Source organism: Orbicella faveolata, unplaced genomic scaffold (genome assembly GCF_042242905.1).
Source record: "Orbicella faveolata isolate gen_17 unplaced genomic scaffold, um_ofav_v1 contig_25, whole genome shotgun sequence".
Taxonomy (NCBI): domain Eukaryota; kingdom Metazoa; phylum Cnidaria; class Anthozoa; order Scleractinia; family Merulinidae; genus Orbicella; species Orbicella faveolata.
Window position 1 is genome coordinate 4,935,467 of NW_028301553.1, and position 19,534 is coordinate 4,955,000.

The window sequence follows — 19,534 nt, forward strand, 5'->3', positions numbered from 1 at the left end:
AAACATTATTCAAGTTCAGCTGGAACAGCAAAGTTACTGAAGCGCTGACAGAGAAGGTAATTTTTCTTGCAGATTGTCGCGAAATTTTGTTGCGACTCAAGTTGCAGGAACTTAGGGCAATCAAGTTTCGGGGGCAGTTCAAGAAACTGTCTTAAAGTTTAGCGTGAAATTCAGGAAAAAGCAGACAGTAGAAAAGAAGTGACACATTTTGTATTTTTTAATTTACATTCAGTTGAGACTCTGAAATGCTAAGGTTAGCTTGCAATTAACTGGAGCTCAATATATTCCATAAAAATTCATCTTCATGGGTATTTATGTGGCTCGTTTGTGAGCTCTCAGGACTAATTAACTCCTCTGGATTCTTAAAACAGCGACGGACATAACTTTGCGGGTTCAAAGATGTATTTCTTTCTGGTTGATCAACAGAGCCGAGAGTGATTTTTCTCTCGTTGATAGTTTGAGGTGCCTTTAAGAGGCACGCCAGAGCTGCGGTTTGTTGCGGTCCTTGAACTGTCTCGTTTATCAAGTGATGTATACATATTTGGAATACGTGAACGTGTTGAGTTCATTGACGAAAATTACGAATGCCTTTCTGATCGTGTCTGATGACTTCTGCATCTTCTAAAGAGAAAAAGTCGTATTTTCAAGTTGTTTGAAAAGATTTCGTGGTAACTGATATACTTTTGAAACATTGTTTTGTCAAACAAGGCCTTTGAACTCAAAACAAATCATCTTCAGTCATAATTTTGCCTGTGTGTATCAACCTCTGTTGACATTATCTTGTTATTTATTTATGCTAGGCCTTCAGCAGACGCCAATCGCCAAGCGAGCTCAAAATTTACAGTTACACAGACATGGATGCCATCACTGCAGCTTCTACTTTACACTAAACGAAATTTAGTGGCGAGTTTTCTGCCTTTTTCACTCGGTTATGAGTGAAAATGAACGCTGTAGCAAACATTGCCATATGTTTGGTTCGCGGTGCAAGACGAAGTCGGAAAAAGATCCTTCTTTCTGCATTAATTGCTGTAACACTTTGGAATTTATACTCCATTAACAATGGAAATTTATTTCGTGACCACCCGAGAGTTCTTCGCGAGGGTTTAATACGCAAGCCACAAGTAGAAATCGAGACAACGCTACGATCACTCACGTTAAGAGGACGAACATTGGGAAACCATCCCTTGGGTCGACGAGAGGAACTAAATGCTATAATTCGAGGAGGCGAGAATGACCGAAAAAATCGATATGAAAGAATTGACTTAGCGAGGCTTCATCATCCTGGTTTCAAAAGCGAACAAGATGTGCCGAGGTATGACAGCGAAGACAGTGAAAAAATTTCATCGAAATTACATTCTCGGAGAAATACGACTGCTACACCGAGCGATGTCTGCAAAAAGTTCTTCCTTACAGATTCAAATAAAAATTCTTATGGGACGTGCAAGCCACACAAACCAGCTCCTGATGCTTGTAAATTTGCGGAATCGTTGTACAGCTACGATCCTTCTTTATCGTATTGCAAGGACAACGAAGAAAGCGTCGAAATCTGTTCTTTAGGCATCGAAGTTTCTCAGAAGAGAAAACTGCTCAAAGCTAAGTGCAACAGTCAAGTTTGCCAAAGATTTGTAAACAAAGTCGAGAGAAAGTTTTTAACTTTTGGAGTTCACAGTATAGATCCTGAGGAAGGCGTTTTGAGGTCCGTTAGGAACTTTTCAGCGGTCTCGGAACTAGAACATCAACTTCCACGCGTTGCACTTCTAACTGCAAGAAATAAGTTTAACTTTGTATTCGTTAATTGTTTTGTGATTACGGACAACCAAACTCTGGCGTCTCAGCTCATCTCAATTCCCCCGCGGGTGACTACACAGGAAGGGCTTAAGCCAAGAACTAAAAATACCATCAATGTCAACATTGTCCTATTAGATTCCATTTCCAGAGCACATTTTTATCGCTCTTTGCCCAAAACAGTGGAAAGGCTGAGGAGCTTAGCTGACAAACCTGATATGGCCCCTGCTAAAGTTTACGATTTTGAGTTATTTCAAGCTGTTCACGGCCACACGACACACAATGAACACGCGCTGTTTACTGGCCAGCTGCTTCCCCCCATGGACCCCGATGAAGAAACACCCTCAGTACGTGCGGATGTGCTTTTTGGGCACTTCAAGAGGGCTGGGTACCAGACCATGTGGCAGGAGGATCTCTGTTGGATGTCAAGCTGGGGCCTAGTCACTGACTTGGTTGCGGGAGACTGGGAAGAGCTACAGATCAAACTCAAAGAGAGCTTTATTGATAACACAGGTAACCACGTTAAAAGTGCTTTTTTTCAAATGTTCCTTAAATGCAGTTTTTATTTGCATCTGAGACCCGGCCATATCAAACTTTGGCTATTGGCCATGACCCTGTGGATTCTTCATAACGGCCCCCCGGGTCTCATTCTGGCCTGATGCCAAGTATGGGTTGAGTTTGTTGTGGGTTCTGGCCTTGCTCCGAGGGTTTCTCACCGAGTACTCCAGTTTCCTCCCTACTGAAACTCAACATTTCCAAATTCTTATTCGACCTAGATAGACAACCAGCATAAAAACCAGCTATGGCTGATGTGGCTCTCAATAAATATTGTAATGTTTACTGGAGGTAGTGCCGCATGAATCTGTTTTCTGTTTGTGGGATATTTCCCCTTGCTGAGAGGGAGTGTTCATGTTACAGTTTATGTGTAGTTCAGAGCACGATAAAATTTCAAGTTAAACAATCGGAATGCGTCCACGTGCAAGAAAATACAGGAACCAAAATATCTTTGAAAAGGGGAAAAAAACACTTTAAGTACTTAATGTTATGACTTCTCTGACATCTTGTTGGGTCGCATTTCCATTTAGGACGGAAACCACAGTCTCCTAGTTCGGCTTGTTTAGGTTTATTGAGGATTTTTGATTGACATTTTCAGACTGTAATCAGTCTCTGGCACCCTCGACTACATATATGTTTTCGCTTGTCAAATTGACTCCTTCATCGATGTTTTTTCTCTACAAGCCGGAAGTACATTAAAAACGTACAGATATGGGGTCGAGGTTGTGGCCTTTACGGTTGCGTCTCTCTCCAGACCCACTCAACATTTGGACGCTTCTTAAAGATCCTTTGTGGGACGTTGTCTCGGGGAGTCTGTTCACATATATAAGCTATATAGGTCTGTGCCGCTGTGAAGGGTATTGTTTTCAGGCAGTTTAGTCTAGGGTAGGGTATGGAAATCAGACAGCTCTGGTCTAGAATGTAATATAATTTACTGGAAAAGTGGCCAGTATATAAATAATTTAGAGTAGAACAGGATTCTTTGCCCGGGGTTCTACAATAGAAATTGAAAGTCGGAGGTGATCGACTTTGTAAGATATTGGTTTAGTTAGCGTTTGTTGGACTACCACAGTGATCAGGTTTCTGCATAGAAAATAGCCATTCTGGATACCGTAGGGGTGTTTGGTGTCCAGTCTAGAAAAGGGTTGCAAAATCGAGCTGATCATGGTCTAGTACAAGGTTAAGGTGTCAGTGTCCCAGCGGCACACCCCTACCGAAAGATTCACAGACGTTGCATTCTTTCCATTGAACTAGAATACAGATTGTTTTGCAGACCAGGTTGTTAACCTCTTGGTTCTTTGGCTTTTTTTTTTTTCAGGTTTGACGCATTCAAGCTGTGAAGTGTTGGCACCATTTGGTGCTGACGCACCATTCAATGGACCTAACGGTGATCAGATCTGCTTCAACGGCAAGCTACAGCACAGTTATTTCCTTCAGTATTCAATAGACACTTTGAATACGATCGCTTCATCTAGGAGGTCGCGTCCATTACTCTCTTACACCGCTCTCAATGTTGGGCACGACGACACAGGACGAAGAATTCAGTCGCTAGATTCCGAGCTCGCGCAATACGTATCTACCATGGCAAACGATCAGAACTCGCTGACGATCATTTTAGCAGATCATGGAAATACCTACACTGAATACACATATGCCATACTGGAGGGTCGCTTTGAAATGTTTCATCCAAGCTTGTTTATGATTGTACCAAACAAAGTGGCAAGTCTCCTGGGACGAGACGCTTTGTCCGCGTTGGAGGTGAACCAGAGGAGACTGGTAACCATGATCGACCTGCACCATTCCCTGTTGCTACTAGCAGGGCCTCTCTCGGAATTTATAAAACCCGTTGGGTTATTCGCTCCCATATCAGCCAATCGGACATGCAATGATGTCGAATTGAGAACACCTAATTTATGCGTCTGTGAGGGATGGGACAGCCCGACCACAAACGATTCCACGAAAATTTCAATGGTAGAATTTGCTGTTGGCCAGCTTAATAATCTGGTACTAGCGCAGTTCGCGAAATCCGCAAATGGGAAAAGAATTAAGTATCCCATTTTACGCGCGTGCCAAAGACTGCGTCCATTGCGGTTTGAAAACGTTCGCGAACGCAACTCCAAATCGGACGGCGGACTCATCACTAGTTTTGATGTTTATTTCCAGGCTGGAAATGTAGTAAACCATGACGAAGATATATTTCACGTGGAAGTGAAATCCAGAGAGCTGGCCAATCAGTATTCTCTACAAATGGAACTTGTACATTACGATCGATTGACGCTTTACGGAAAGTACGACGCATGCGCAGATCAAGGTGTTCACCTGAAACTTTGCATTTGTTCGGAGAGCGGAAAAGAAAAGCGTTTGATGACAAAGCTGAAGAAAGTTTCATGGGCGCACTACACTACTTTTCTTTTTAAGGAAGCAAAAGCAAGAAAAATTGGTGGCATCGAATGTTTGTTTCTGATCAAAAGGAATCACAGCTCAGGAAAAAGCGTAGCTTTTGAAATCGCGAACACTTGTCCCAATGAAGTGTTTACAATGAAGATATCGGCGGAAATTGAGAATTTCAGACTTTCGAGAGAACTTCCCTTTAAAATAACCGTTCAGGCCGGAAGCATTAAATTCGCGTTTTCTGCACAGGTAGAAATTGATCACTGGAACACTTTCATAGAAGTTACTGTTGATGTTGATGAAAAAAAATATTCTAGGGTTTGAGGTAACAAGTACAAGTAGGTCACGAAACTTTTACGTGTTTCTGTGACGCTTAAGTCACGTTAGTTTTGGCAATTTCTACCTCTCTATTGTTATCACATACTATAAAATTTTACAACGATTATATTGAGTAGAGTGGGAATGAACCTTAAAGGAGCTCGGTCACGGTTTGCGCATATTGAAAAGTTTAGGCTCAATTTTTCAAATTGGTCGTTTGTAATCCGGGTTAATCTTCTCCATCCTTAGCCATCTTTGTTCCTTTATAGTTTATCATTATCTCATTGGTGTTTTTCTATCTTATTGAACTGTTATTTTCAGGTTTCCTGCCATTTAAAGGTAATTTTGTATCTGGCCAAAATAACTCAAAATACCGTGACTGAGCTCCTTTAACTACAGGACAAGCAGAGAGGATCGACTATTTCAAACAGCGCTGTAATCTAACTGAGTGAAATTTGGAAGATTTCAAATCAGTTTCCAACAGCTGTATCAAGTTGTTCCCAGCTAAAAGGACGTGCAGTTCGATGGCTATGGTTTAAAAACGTTCTTCTGTCAAAGCAAGAGGGTCAAAGTTCTTACGGGCCAGCTTGTATTTCAACAGAATTGCCATTAATCACACACGCGATCTAGCCTGTCCGTCAACTCAAAACAAAAACAGGGACAAAATGTCGTGTAAATCGCTTTGCCAAACTGTGATGAACGGGATTAGCCTACGTGTAGCCGTACCCACCCCCGGAGGAAAAACTGGCCTTTGTCTGCGCACGCGAACTTTTAGGGGAAATTTAATCTATTTGCGTAATTTGCATAAATTAACGTCACATAACAAGATTTGAGCCGGTTCTTCGTTAGACGTTTTCTCCCTCCCGTTTTTCCTCTGGGGGGTGGGGGGTGGGTCGGTGGAGGGGTTGTCCAGTTACACGTAGGCTAAAATGAGATAACCGTTGAGGTGTATTTGCCCAATGATTGGTAGACTGATTCAGGATAATAAAGACAACTGTCAAAACTTCGACGTAATCGATGGTAATAGGCAGGAGCTCTCAAAGTGCTCTTTTAAAACATACTACGATTATATTATTTATGAATCGAGACATTAGTCGGCATAATTTATGATAATTTATTTCGACTGTTTTCAAGATAATTTATTTTGAAAGAAATATTTGTATAGTCCATTAGTTTAAATTATCGTTTATAGTTTATCAAGGCTGGTGGAATAATGGCCTTTGTATTCCTTTGTCTACTAGGAGTTTAATATTGTGTAGAAGTAGCCAGTGTAAAGATTGTGTTGCAATTTACGACTACAGATTACTAGAAAAGGTAAGGTCTCCCGTCATTCATTGAAAAGAAAACCTCTGAAAGTAGAAAACAAAAGTTATAAAGAAATAAAAGAAAAAGACGGAAGATGGAGTGACGTGAGAAAATTATTTCGATTGCAGTTATTGGGACGTCACGCAGCATTGCGCGACGTGAAGAATGATCAGCATGAAACCTGCCAATTCGTCAACGAAATATTTATGACGGGTTAAGAGGAATGGATAACAAAGAAGAAATTTTCCTTGATAGAACTAGCCTGCGTAGCAAGCGTTTCCGTACGAGCCGGACGAAATCGGGCAGCGCGGAAGAGCTTTTTCGCATTCGGGCAGCATGAAAAATATGGCGAGAGCAAAAAGGTCGAGGGAGGGGGGTGGGGGAAGGGAAAGAAGGGAAGGGTCGCTCGCTTCCCTCAATGCAAGTATATATGCACAAGTACATAGACAAGTTAAATTTCTCTCGAGTCAAATGGCATCTCTGCTCAGGAGATCACAAATGATTCACATTCAAAGCCTCGGTCAAATGTATTTGTAGAGAAGTTTGAAAGAACTAAAGACGAAAAGGGTGGCATATTCATTAGAAAAAAAACTTTTCTTGGCCTGAGCGGGATTCGAACCCCCTTCCCCATAACCAGTCGGGTGTGATCACCACTACACTATCAGAGCAACCATGCTGGCTACATGGCTAATTTAGATAGTGAATGGGAATATACGTGCTTTTCGCGGGCAATGCTTTTCTCCAACTAGATGACACTGGATCGACAGGAACGATTCACAGACCGACGAGAGTAGAGAAGATATACAAAATACATATATGTAAAAGAATTCATCCGTTTACGTGTCCTGGAATATGTCTGAACAGTTTGATATGAAAGCTAGTCTCATGTAAAAGACAGCGAAGAGTTCAGGGTTTTGCACGGCTACCGACATGAGGAGACCTGTATGAAAGTTAACGCTTTTCCCACTTGATATCCCGTTTTCTCTGATCTAAATACCCCATTAACTTTTGCCCCAAATAACCCGTATCTTGTCCAGGTCTCGATATCAGAAACAGTGTTTGAGTAGAAGCAATTATGTTGAACAGATCGTTATCGGATGTTCACATTTTATTCAAGAAAGCAAATCTACACGAGAGATATGGAGAAAAAAAATGCGTCACATTATATTACAGTGGTCATTCCAAATTCAGATGCATTACCAGAATTTTGAAATACAACTAGAGCAGTTTTCCAATCACTGTCGTAAAACAAACAAAAAATGTAAAAATGTAAAGTACATGAAAATGAAGCAAGCAACCAATCAGAACACGAAGCCAACACATGCAACCCGCGGCAAGCGCGGGAAAAATGTGGTTGCATGCACTAAGTGCGTGAAAATACGTGCAAGCTAAGTCACGATTAGTTTTGTTTGTTTCTGAATGGTTAAAAAATGACGCTTGCCCTGATTGGTTCCACAAGTTTTTCTGAGCTGATCAAAGGGTTCAGTGAAAGCTACATTTTGTATACCTAAGCAAACAAAAAATATACTATCGACAGTCATTGAAAACCACTCTTATGCATGGCGTAAGATATGATAAAACATCGCAGCTAAAATGCGAAGCGTTTGATCATCACTCTTAATCAGAAGAATCTGAATCAGAATCTTTGGCTTTCTCCTTCTCTTTTTCTTTCTTCTTTTTCTTTTTCTTCTTCTTTTCTTTCTTTTCCTGCCACAGATAAACACATCAACCCAAAGGGTGTTACTACACAATCGACAAACATATCTGATCCAGTTTTGACAACAATTGCAAATCTTTCTGTTTTTTTCTTGGTTGTTGTTGATTAACACATACAGAGACAATTGCGCCTAGTAGTTGGAAAACTCCACCATGATACGCAAAACAACAACAAAAAAATAAACAAAAACCAGTAACAACACAAAACAACAGGCCCGGGTTGTTAGAAAGGTGGATAACGCTATCCACCGGATACATCGCTATCCAGTGGATAAGTGTTAACAAAACAAACCAGACTATCTCCTGGATAGTGATTTATCCAGCGGATAGTGTTATCCACCTTTCGAGCAACCCGGGCCAGGAGCCGTTTTTGGCATAGCCTGGGAACAGGCTCCCGGTGAGGACGGAAAAAAGATTGGCAAGCGCGAAACGGAAGAATTCGGGGGGCGATGCGATCGGGGCGGGACAGGTGAGCCTGTAGACTTTGTTTTTTGTTATGTACCTATCCGCCCTTACTGATTAGCCTGTAACAAATCAGTCAATAAGGTAATTAGACCACAGGGGACCCGAACGCTTTATCAGCAACAAAAATAAATGTACTATTGTTTACCTGTGTTCATGTGTCTTTTTGAGTCGTTTAGAGGGGATTTGAATGAAGCGAAGACGGTTTACATCTCTGAATATTATCTCGTCTGCCGCTTTGTACATGTAATTGACGCTCCGATTACGTCACAAGTTTCGAGTGACGTCGTTAACTATTAACTCTCATCGGGAGAGAGATTCTCAGGTTTCATAATGGCCGATGCCGTCCAAGGATTTCCGATCATTTTTGATTCAGAGAATATGGTAGTCACGTGAGCTGGCCATTATAAGTACAGTTTAAGTTGCCTAGCAACCGTGGGCTCACTCAGTTCTCAACGAGGGAACCTCACTTAAAGTTGCTTTTCCACGAACTCCTGCAGTGATATCGTGACTTATCAAGACTATCCTCTGTATCCAGACACAGAGGCTACCTGTTCCCCAAACTTATCCCAGATGTAACTCAACTAAGCCCAAATGGCTAACGACTGATCTTGCCTGTTCTTGAATGGTCCCACAGACATCCTATATGTCTTGGCATAACAAGATATTTCAGGCAGAATGACGAAAATTAACCGGCTGTGAGGATGATTTTGCCTGCCAGGTTTGATTGACAATCTAGAGAAAAGTTTTTCAGTTCAAAAAGATTTGTCCGCCCGTGAAAACCAGTTGCCCCCCTGCTGAAAACGCCAATGATACCTCTGCGATAAATGTCATCTTGTAAATGTCCAACATAATGTTTACTTACTTCATCACTGCTATCTTTTTCTTTGCCTTCCTCTTTTTCTTTTTCTTTGGATTTCTTTTTGTCTTTTTTGGATTTCTTTTTCTCATGTTTCCCTGGTGTTTCCTTCTCCTCGTCACTGCCCTCAGCACTTCGTTTCCTCTGTTCACGGGTGAAGTAAAAAGTGAAAAACTTCATCACACACGCATACAGCTTACACAACTTGCTGGGGGACATGGGCCTGACTGTGTAGCCAATCACATCACATATTTACCTGATACTTGGTCAGTGGGTTGTGCTAAAGCTCAATAGACATCTGCATACTTTGTCTCTCTTGCCTATAATGCTACTAGGTTATAATTTTAAACTTACAGCTGTGTAAGCCTTTTTGTGTGTGCCATTTTCAAATTCCTATACTCGACGAAAGTTAGTTCCTCAAAGTAATGAAACTTTTTCAAAAGGTTCGGTCCACACTTCTTTACCTTCTTTCCATCCTCGGCTTCTTTGGGTGTCACAGGAGCACCAGGGATAGGCTCAGCTTTGGGTGTCACAGGTACAGCAGGTTCGTCTTTCACTGAAAGTGGGATTTTCTGTTGACTATAAGAAAAGTCGATTAGAAAAGATCCAAGCAGGAATGTGGAGAATGGTCAGTGATTCTACAAATGAAAATCATTCCAACCTGAGGTCAGGATGCCCTTCAAGCCACTCCTTGGGTGTGCTTTCATTTGGTTTGCCATGTTTGTCCAATTTGCCACTTGCAATCAACTGTTTCTTTTGAAGAGCCTAAGAGAGGAAAAAGTTTTAAAACAAGAAATAGGACACAAAGGATCCTGACCAAAGTCAACTTCCCAATAACTAATGTGAGGCAACTCACCATGCTGACTTGCAAACAGTTGACAAGCTTCATTCTGATTAATTTTTGATCAAATCTTTTTGACAGTTTTTGATGGGTTGTAACAAATTCAACCATTCAAACTCTAGGATGTGTGGCATTGAAACTGACATGACAAATGCAGGATTGCCACCAGTACCAAAAAAATATTATTAAGAACAGTTGAGTCAAATGGAACTATCATTGAGTTTGAATGCAGATATTGTTTCCTAACTCTATAGTAGACGTAGTAAGAAACGAGATGCTGAAGCAGAGTAGATGTTTTAGCAATCACAAGCTTTTGATTCATGACAACAAAATCAGATGCGTTTGAGTGTCAAAAGCTTGTGACCGCTAAAACATTGACTCTGCCCTGCTGTATCGTTTCTTATTATGTCACTGAGCTGTACTAAGATGTAAACAAATGACTAGGCTGGATGGAAGCTATTGCACAGGACGCTAAGTAATGAGTCTTATGGGTAATTACACAGGAACCCCAGTAAGAAGTCCAGTTCCCACCATGTCCTACCTTTGGTCCCAGACCCCATTTCCTTGGGTAGGTGTCTCTTTCCATGATAACTCTTTTAATCTTAGCGGCTACACCATGATCACAGGCTGCCATCACAGCAGTTGTCATGAGAGCAATACCTGCAAAGAAACAGTGAAAAATTCACTGAGTATTTGCATTCGTCTTTCTTCCATTAATAACATATATCAGTGAGTTCTTTTTGAAATCCTTGTATGATGACACACACTTCTCTTTAAGCAGAATTCAACCACTTCATATGAAAACAAAATCACACGACTAAGAAAGCATGGTAGCATGGCTACATTGCTGTTGTTCTGTAACAGCTGGCCAACTGACTGTCAGAGTGAAAACACATTTAAATTAATGAGGACCAGTGTAACAAACTAGAGGAATGGAATCCTGTCAGTGTAGTGGATCTTATCAGCTATAACTGACAATGAGCCAAGAAGAAACATATGACTGATTAAAATAATGATAGGAAAGCTGCAATGTATATTGCAATTCCAATATTTCCAAATACAAGGCCTCTCTTCTTCACAGTTTCAAAGGCAATGTATGGCAGTCTTTGTAAGACCCTGAAGATGAAAACAGTGCCTTGCCAAATATTAGAACTGACAGTACTATAATACAGTTTTAAAATTGTTTAACCAGTGTTGCTTGTTACTTTTTTTCTTCGTTTGAGCGACAAAGTTCCTGATCAAATGAAACTCACCAAGAGCAATAGCTTCTCCTTTTGTTGTCATAATAACTATTTCTTCATTCATTTCTATTCCAGACTCATATCGAAGCAGACCAGGGATCATCAATTTAGCTCCATAACATATGGCATTGACCTAAAGCAGAATTGAACAGTGTTTTAAAGTTACATGTGCGCAAAAACATATTACACAATTAACCTTTCTACCACACTTACAACTGTAACACCACTTGTTAATCACAAGAATTAAAGAAGTAGGCTAAGGAGCATTTTCCTCAAGAACCATTAAGTTTGCCTGACTAGCGTTAAAATAAATGTATGACTAATAAATGCTTGGTTATTTAGTATTTTGTATTTTACACCTTCGGTACTGATAAATTTTTTAGAAATATTAAGTCTGACTAAAACATTGTGAGTAATGTTCAAGTACAAGTTTAATTACACTATGCTTTGGAAAAAAAAAGTTTAATTCTGATACATGTACTTACAGCACTATCTTTTACAACCAAACGCTTGTGAGACGTTAACAATGCTTCTAGTGGTTTAATGCAGCGTCTTAAGTAAGATTCTACAAGAACAACAATTTTCTATTGTTAAAACAAGAATCTGGAAGATCTGCTTTTCATAAATGTTGCTGAGGCTTTTCCTTAAAATCTGAAATGTACTCATTCTTTATAACATGTTTAACCATCAGCCATCATTAACTTTCTTGTAAGTTCTAAAATGATCTTGTTATGCTACAGTAAAACTGTCAGGCACAGAGAAAGATTACAAGCGACACTTCTCACCATCTTTGTAGTTGTCATACATCCATTGCGCATCCAGAACATCATGCATAGTTGCCATATTATCCTGCAAGATTAAAACATAAAATCATATTGTTTATTCTCTTCACTTCTGGGCACAAAAGTTAAAAAACTCAGATTTCATTTGAAGCAAATAAAAATGCAGCACACAACACTCTACTTGGGATAGTTTTCATTTAAATGGTTACATGACAAGACTAGTATTCACTATAATGTGACTTACATTCTCTGACTGAATTCCTGAGCGCACTCTCCTGAGTTCCTGCATGTGAGCTCCGATACCCATTAACAATCCAATATGGACACAAAGGGTTCTTATGTATGTTCCCGCCTCACAACTCACCCAAAACACACCTGAAAAAACATTGGCAATATTGGCTTGCTGTCATACTGACACCCCTTACCAACACATGTACAATGGTTCAAATTGGATGAGAAGCTAAGATGGCTTATTGGGTTGGCTGTTAACTCCAGTGATCATCGTATGATGTGACTCAACAAATAACTTGTGCTGTAGCAGAATGCTTTCCCCCTGCACTGAATGAGACCGCAGCTAGTCCTACCTACAGGTATTACTGTTACACTATTGGTTGAAGTCCTTGACAGGAACTGCAAGAGTAAAATGTCTTGTCCAAGAAGACATAGCAGTAACCCTTGCCCAAGGCCAACATACTAAACATGAAAATTGGTCACCACACTCTTAGAAAAAAAACCAGTATAGAAAACAGCCAAATCGATTTGCACAGTATAAGAGAAGCACAACAAATAGATTAAATTTACAACAGTTAAATCGCAATATGTCCTGACTGACTAAGTTTTGCTTTAGTACTGACAGTACTTACCAAGATGTCGCTCAGCATCATACTCGATTAACTTGCTTTCATATATTGTTCTTATTCTAAGTTGTCGTTTCACTGCAGATATCAGTGGGGGTCTCTGAAACAACGCTCCAGTAAGCATCTCTATTGTCTGCAAAACATAAAATAGAACAGCTATTAATAATTCAATCAAAAAATTTAATTTCTCCTTAATGTGTCAGATTGATAACCTCTTTAATGTAACTACTTGTAATTAGTAGAGAATTTCTTCGCTTGAAACTTGGAGGATTTGGGAAAGTGACATGTGCTTTTCAAACATGCTTTTCAAAAATTCCAGAACAATGCACTGACCTTGGCTAATTCTGCTTCCTTTTCAATAGCTTCATGAAGTCTAACAATACAGACATACTCTTTTCCTACAAGGGTAAACCAGAACCAAAACATTAATTTCATAATTCTCTGTAATGATGTTTGATGTTAAGGCATATACAGTGGGTGTCTCAACTCAGAGGAAAGGCATGGTAGATTTAAGGAGAGCAGTGTTGAGTACAAATTCCTGAGCATTACTATGCACAATGTTTACCTGCACCCTGTTGTGATTTCACAAGTCTTGTTGCTCTTTCAATGCAAACAATGAGGCAACCTGTGACCTTTGGATCAAGAGTGCCACTGTGGCCAGTCTTCTCAACACGAAGAATTCTTCTGATCCATGCCACCACCTAGAGAGAGGAAAGTTGATATCAACATCTGAAATGCAATTACCAAGAGGGAAATACTGAGCTGCAGGTACGGCAACAAAATCTACATCTCAGACCAGTAACACTAGCAGAGAAAAAAAAAAACAGAAACACAGACACACATTTTGTCTAAACACAGAATTTCTCACACCTCATGAGATGAAGGATTTGCTGGCTTGTCAAGATTTATGAATCCACTCCTGCAATGAAAACAAATGTCATTAGCAGAGTGCAAGTAAGCTTAAGTCTTACACAGGGCAATAGCTAGTAACAGGCAAACAGAGGTACTGTACAAGTACTATACTTGCCTCAGACAGTTGCGTCATTTTTACTGTTTACAGTCATCATAAACACTCTCAGACACTGTGAAATTATACTTTTCTGCTGTACAATTTAAAAAACCCAAAACTGGTACACAGCTGGACATCCTCAGTTTTCTTGAATCATGTACAAAAAGCCTGTTTCATGACAATTTTGTGGTTAGCAAGGTACTTGTATACTACAGAGTACGCTTTTTAGGGAGACCTCCTGTACAACACACTGTACTTACGAAATGTAGTCCTTGAGCTCTCTTTTCAAAGGAGAACAACCATTTGGTAATGGAGTAAAGTGGCCCGTTCTTACGTTCAACTTGTCATAGTTCTGTTGGATAATGACAGGCAGTTAACATACCTCTATCACTCATTATCATACGTGCAGGTAAAGCATTTGGCAAGAGATACTGTGGGAAATGTTACCAACTTTCAACATCTTTGTTTGGTGACAGTGTACAACTCTGTACTGCAAGCCCTCAGAACAGAAATAACATGTTACAAAGCATACAGTGTACATGTATGTCATCCACAAAAGGCCAGTTGGAAGAAAGAAAAGATCTGAGCAGACCAATAGCAATAACATAATGTCATTAGAAAGATACCTTACCTTTAAAAGTAGAGGCCATTTTGATGTGTCTAATACCCCAGCTGTAGATGTTGGCTTCAAGTGGAAATCTTCATCATGCTGGGTGTCCTGTGCAAGAAACATGATGAATCAAGGACTGATATAATAAGCATAGCTGTATATGCACCATTTGTACACTGTATATGTATAATGTAACTCAAGGTGAAGAGCTGACTTGTTACAGTGTAAGTCCAGGCTCAGTGCTACCTACAGTAGTGCAGTATACAGATTATGCTCTTACGGTGCTACGGTACGTGCCTTACCCTTTAAAATTGTCAACCAAAATTTAATCAAAAATTTTCTCAAGTGGCAACAGTAATAAAGTTGTAGGGCTTACTGGTCTATTGGTCAGTTATGAAATAGAAAAGTTCAACTATTCAAGAAACCATTATTTTCCAGGAAATGCTCTCCACAGGGCTCAGATTCATTCGTATTCTCCTACATGTACACCAAGCTCCTTAAATTCCAATACATTAGGTAAAGGAACCTTTTGGATTTAATGCATAGTATGGTAATTTAAGTGCCGAAAAATTGACGATAACTTTAACATTTCTGAAATTTCCACTGACAGAAGAGCAATTGGTTTCAAATTTTTTGGAGATGACAAACGAATTACATTACCTACGTTGAACATAAGCTACCATATACTTGTAGATTGAAACAACATGCACACGCAACAAGCTATTACCATATAACTGTATACTGCATACACTAATAACATTGACCGATGGATCTCAACATTAACACATTATTTTTGGTGACGGAATCACGATTCGAAGTTCGATAATCTTTAAAACGTGTTGGAAATGAATTTGAGATCTGCAAACTGTGCGAGAAAAGGCGATCAACTCACCCCAAGATGATTCGAAGAGTTAAGATCAGCCGCCTCGCTTTTCAACTTCTTTGCTTTCTTTGCCGAACCTGTACGACCGATATGAAACGATCGTCAGTTAAAATTCATTAGAGAGAATTAATCCGTTCTGCTAGAGAAGATTCTCAGTCATAATGCGTCGAATCTTGCAGCCCGTTGTTGAGTATAAAAGCCTGCACAACAAACGCAAACATAACGTAAGGATTTACCTGAATCGTCGTCGCCCGATTTGTTCTTGTCTTTCTTGTGCTTCTTACGAGGCGTAACGTCTAGGGAAAAGAGGTAAAACACAAATCATTAACAAAGTGGGACAAGAAAAGCTTTCTTTAATGGGGAGAATGCCTGAATTTCAAGAATTTTACACTAACCAGCGTCCGCCATGTTTCCACGTGCAGTAGTGTTCGAAATGCGCATGCGAAGCTTCGAACCCAGGGCACCAGTTATCACCAAAACACCCGGCTAGGTTTGAAAATCTGGAATGGTACAGGGAATTTTACTGGATCCAATCCAACAAGTCCTTTGTCGCAAAATTTTCATTTTTCTTGCCCAAATGGACAGTTTTCTTGCCATTGCTGCTGTTGGGATTTTTGGTAACGTCAGCAGATGAAACCCTATGTTGTTTATTCACTTCTACCTCTTTATAATCATCGGCAGGAGTCCATTACGCGGAGCCTCCATCTCTTATACTAACCCTGTGAGTCAACCCTTTTCCGTATCTTTCTATTTTTAGAAACAGCTCTTGTGGGAGTTTTTACACGACCCCTTTCAATACCCAATGACACCCCAGCTAAGATCACTGTTTGTTACAAAGCAGATTAAGATCCCACTCTTGCCCTCTATTTTGCATTTTCTATCTGTATAAACAAAACATTTAGTGGGAAATCAAGAGACTCTCTCGCGCTAATTGTATCATTATATAGTATATATCTAGTATTAGGACCTCTATGTAAACCACTTTTAATGATGGAGCTTCCTAATAAAAGATTGTTACTACTACTACTACTAATTACAGTTCTAAAAATAGAATGGTACGAGAGAGGGTTGACGCTACGTTGTAGTACGTATGGTGGCTCCGGGTGATGGGCTCCTGTCATCGGGGGGAAGGGGAGTGGGGGATGGGGGGAAGGGGGGAAGGGAGGAGAAGAAAAGAGGCGCTGTGAGATAAGAGCAAAGAGTGTCTTGTCCAAGAAAGAAACTATACTTCTCGCCGTTTTGAAATCTGCTGTCCAAAATTTCAAAACGGAGCGCTTCAGGAGAACAAAACAATCGAGGGACGAATTAGTCAGAAATCGTTCTTCTGACGGCACGATAGAGAGGCCTGCAGGTTGTCATGGGACGTTTAGGGGCTATTTGGGCATTTGGCGGGAGATTTAGGTCATTCCATGTTAGTCAGCCTTTGTGCTTGTCCCTATTTTTTTATCAAGCTTTTGTTATAACAGCCTTTATGTATAATTGTAAGATATTCTAGCTTATTGACTTGTTTACCTTTTTCCCGGGGTCTTGTGCTGCTGTATTAGATGAGCAATACGTTTCCACGTTTTTTTTTTGATCAAGTCTTAAGGGTTGTTCTTAGTAGTAGTTTTTCGTATCTGGCGTAGCACGTGTTCTAATTGTTAGAACCGATGGTTGTAATTTTTAAGGATACAGATTATCTCATGAGAGACTGACTGACGCATCCTCAGTAAACTATTCACGTTGAATGTCTCGTGCTAGTGTACTCAGCAGGTGAACTTTCACGCCCATCTTGGAAACATGTCTCTTTTTGTTTTCTTATTTTACATTTTGCGGTTTGCGCTTTGTTGCTAAGTTACAGAACCGTGTCTTAAAGACACTGCCTACGCATCGCCTGTCACGGTCACTACCATGCTAATCACCAATGACACAGCGGTCTCTGTCACTTTCTGAAACAAGTAATCCGGCACGATACCTGAGGTGAGCAAGTTGGCGAATCATAACAGTGGTTTGTTTTAAATGTAAAATCTATCATCACTGACATCTTCGCCGTCTGGCATATATAATAAGGTGAGAGATTTTGAATTGAAAATTATTTCGTATATTATTTTGAAATAATATACTAAATGAATTCATAAGTTGAGAATCTAAGCCGCTTAGTTTACTTCCCATAACCAACTTAGAAATTAGGGTGATAGTATAATTTATTGAATTTATTCCGGCTCTGTGTTCGGATTCTTACGTTATAAATTATTAGCGCACAGCCCGGGCGCATAGGTAACTCAGGTTTTTCTTTTCAAATGACTCATGGTCTTAAGTTTTAAACTAAATCAATGTCATGCAGCCAACTCAGGGTTAAATGATCAAATCGATTTTTATCCACCATTACAGCCTATTAAATGATCAAAGATTATCAGCCACACAAAATACAAAATAAGGTTCGGTTGAACTGTGTGAATGAACTTGAGATTAAATGTAAATCGTCCTAATTTTTTTTCTGGATGACAATATATGGTCTTTTGGGCCGATTCATTGTCGTGTTTAATAAAAAAAATATTAATTCTATCATTTAGGTGTTGGTTTAGGGTATATGGCGACTTCAGAATCAGTGTAATTTGGCAAAATATTCTTTATTGACGAGACGTGATTTGTCATGCATTATTAATTACCAAACATGTCGGAAGTTTAGAGTTTTAAAACTCCAAGTATATGTGATATGATTTTAAATGTCTGGTGATTTCAATTGCGCTCGTGGCTAACTGTTAAAATGTCATCTGTTTGGTGGGTATGGACGCGGCTATGTTACAGATTTTATCGATTGTAGAAATTGCTGGAAAAACGGTTTTAATTTTCAGATTACGCTGTGGTCGTAAGACAAATAAATGCATTTCCTTATTGACTAATTTAAAATCATTGAGAATTTTAAATCATAACGCACCGATTTTATGGCGACGCCAAAAGAGGTTCGGCGATTTTAGACCACTTTGATTCGAAGCACTCTGTTTGTCGTTTGTGTTCTTGTTGCGCCAAATTTCATAAATAATTTTTATAACGCATACTAAAACATGTTTTGCACTGTACTTGAATGTAAATATTTAAAAGATACGTTTTTTTCAAGCCTTTTTACTGGAGGAAACTAACGTATAGCGCTATTAAAATACATACATTGAGCGATGCACTTAAGCAGTGAATTTCTCAAAAATTAAAATGTATATTAAACGGGACTTGAGTTTGAAACCAACTTATTTAAATTTGTCCACGTTCTAAGTAGCAGCCAAAAGGGACAGAAACAAATTAACGGCTCTGACATCGTATCATCGTTTTACGTCAGTTGCTGTGCAACCGTAGTGTTAATTGAAGAATGAATACTGTGGGAGCCCGTGAAAATCGAATTTGTATTCGTGAAAATCTTGGATCTACTGAAACGGCAATTCATACGAATCATTTGCCTTTTTAAGTTACTTTGCAATTGTGTTCTGTTGGCCACTCCCTTTTAAATTCAAACCAGAGACGTGTTCTTGATTCAGTTGATTTTTAGCAAACCTATTAAAGAGAAATAACGATTTGAGGATGATAAATGTCGTGGTTTATGTCCTGTAACTGCCTCTTTCGACTTGCTAAACAGCTTCTAAAGTAAACAAGCGTCTTCCTGTTTCCGCAAGTTACTAAAAACATTTTTTTGCGCGATATCAATATTCGGTAAACGACTACACCACCATCAAAGCTCAAAAGGCATACATTAACCTCGACCTCAGAACGAGGACAAAGATGGCCACTGGAGGTAAGAGATGGCCATAAATGCCGAGTTAAGAATCAACTTTCGCTTTTTGTGTTTGAGACATTTTCGTTAATATTGCTTGCTTTATTTAAAGTGCCTTTTTTACCCGAGAAATAGGTGGACTTGCATAATATACAAGGCCGGACGAAGTCTTTCAACTACC

General features: G+C 39.7%; 3 protein-coding genes across 3 annotated transcripts in view; 2 read left to right on the forward strand and 1 right to left on the reverse strand.

Annotated features, from left to right (window-relative positions):
• Positions 1-870: 870 nt before the first annotated feature.
• LOC110046962 (uncharacterized) lies at positions 871-5,178 on the forward strand. Its single transcript, XM_020752674.2, has 2 exons — positions 871-2,298; positions 3,659-5,178. Exons 1-2 carry the CDS (start codon positions 942-944, stop codon positions 5,053-5,055), a joined length of 2,754 nt encoding a protein of 917 aa, XP_020608333.1. The 5' UTR covers positions 871-941; the 3' UTR covers positions 5,056-5,178.
• Positions 5,179-7,444: 2,266 nt separating this feature from the next.
• LOC110047022 (uncharacterized) lies at positions 7,445-16,079 on the reverse strand. The gene is made up of 18 exons (XM_020752740.2): positions 16,010-16,079; positions 15,851-15,910; positions 15,624-15,691; positions 14,753-14,839; positions 14,382-14,473; positions 13,983-14,031; positions 13,678-13,813; positions 13,446-13,510; positions 13,119-13,245; positions 12,500-12,630; positions 12,259-12,322; positions 11,959-12,038; positions 11,486-11,606; positions 10,774-10,892; positions 10,053-10,156; positions 9,856-9,970; positions 9,398-9,535; positions 7,445-8,061 (listed from the first exon to the last, which is right to left on the reverse strand). The coding sequence occupies exons 1-18, from the start codon at positions 16,053-16,055 to the stop codon at positions 7,972-7,974; spliced, it is 1,692 nt and encodes a 563-aa protein (XP_020608399.2). The 5' UTR covers positions 16,056-16,079; the 3' UTR covers positions 7,445-7,971.
• Positions 16,080-17,404: 1,325 nt separating this feature from the next.
• The window catches only part of LOC110047023 (glycine receptor subunit alpha-2-like), a 19,725-nt gene continuing 17,595 nt past the window's right edge, over positions 17,405-19,534 (forward strand). The window contains exon 1 of the mRNA XM_020752741.2: positions 17,405-17,663. The gene's annotated coding sequence lies outside the window, so the exon portion shown is untranslated. The remainder of the gene's footprint in view (positions 17,664-19,534) is intronic.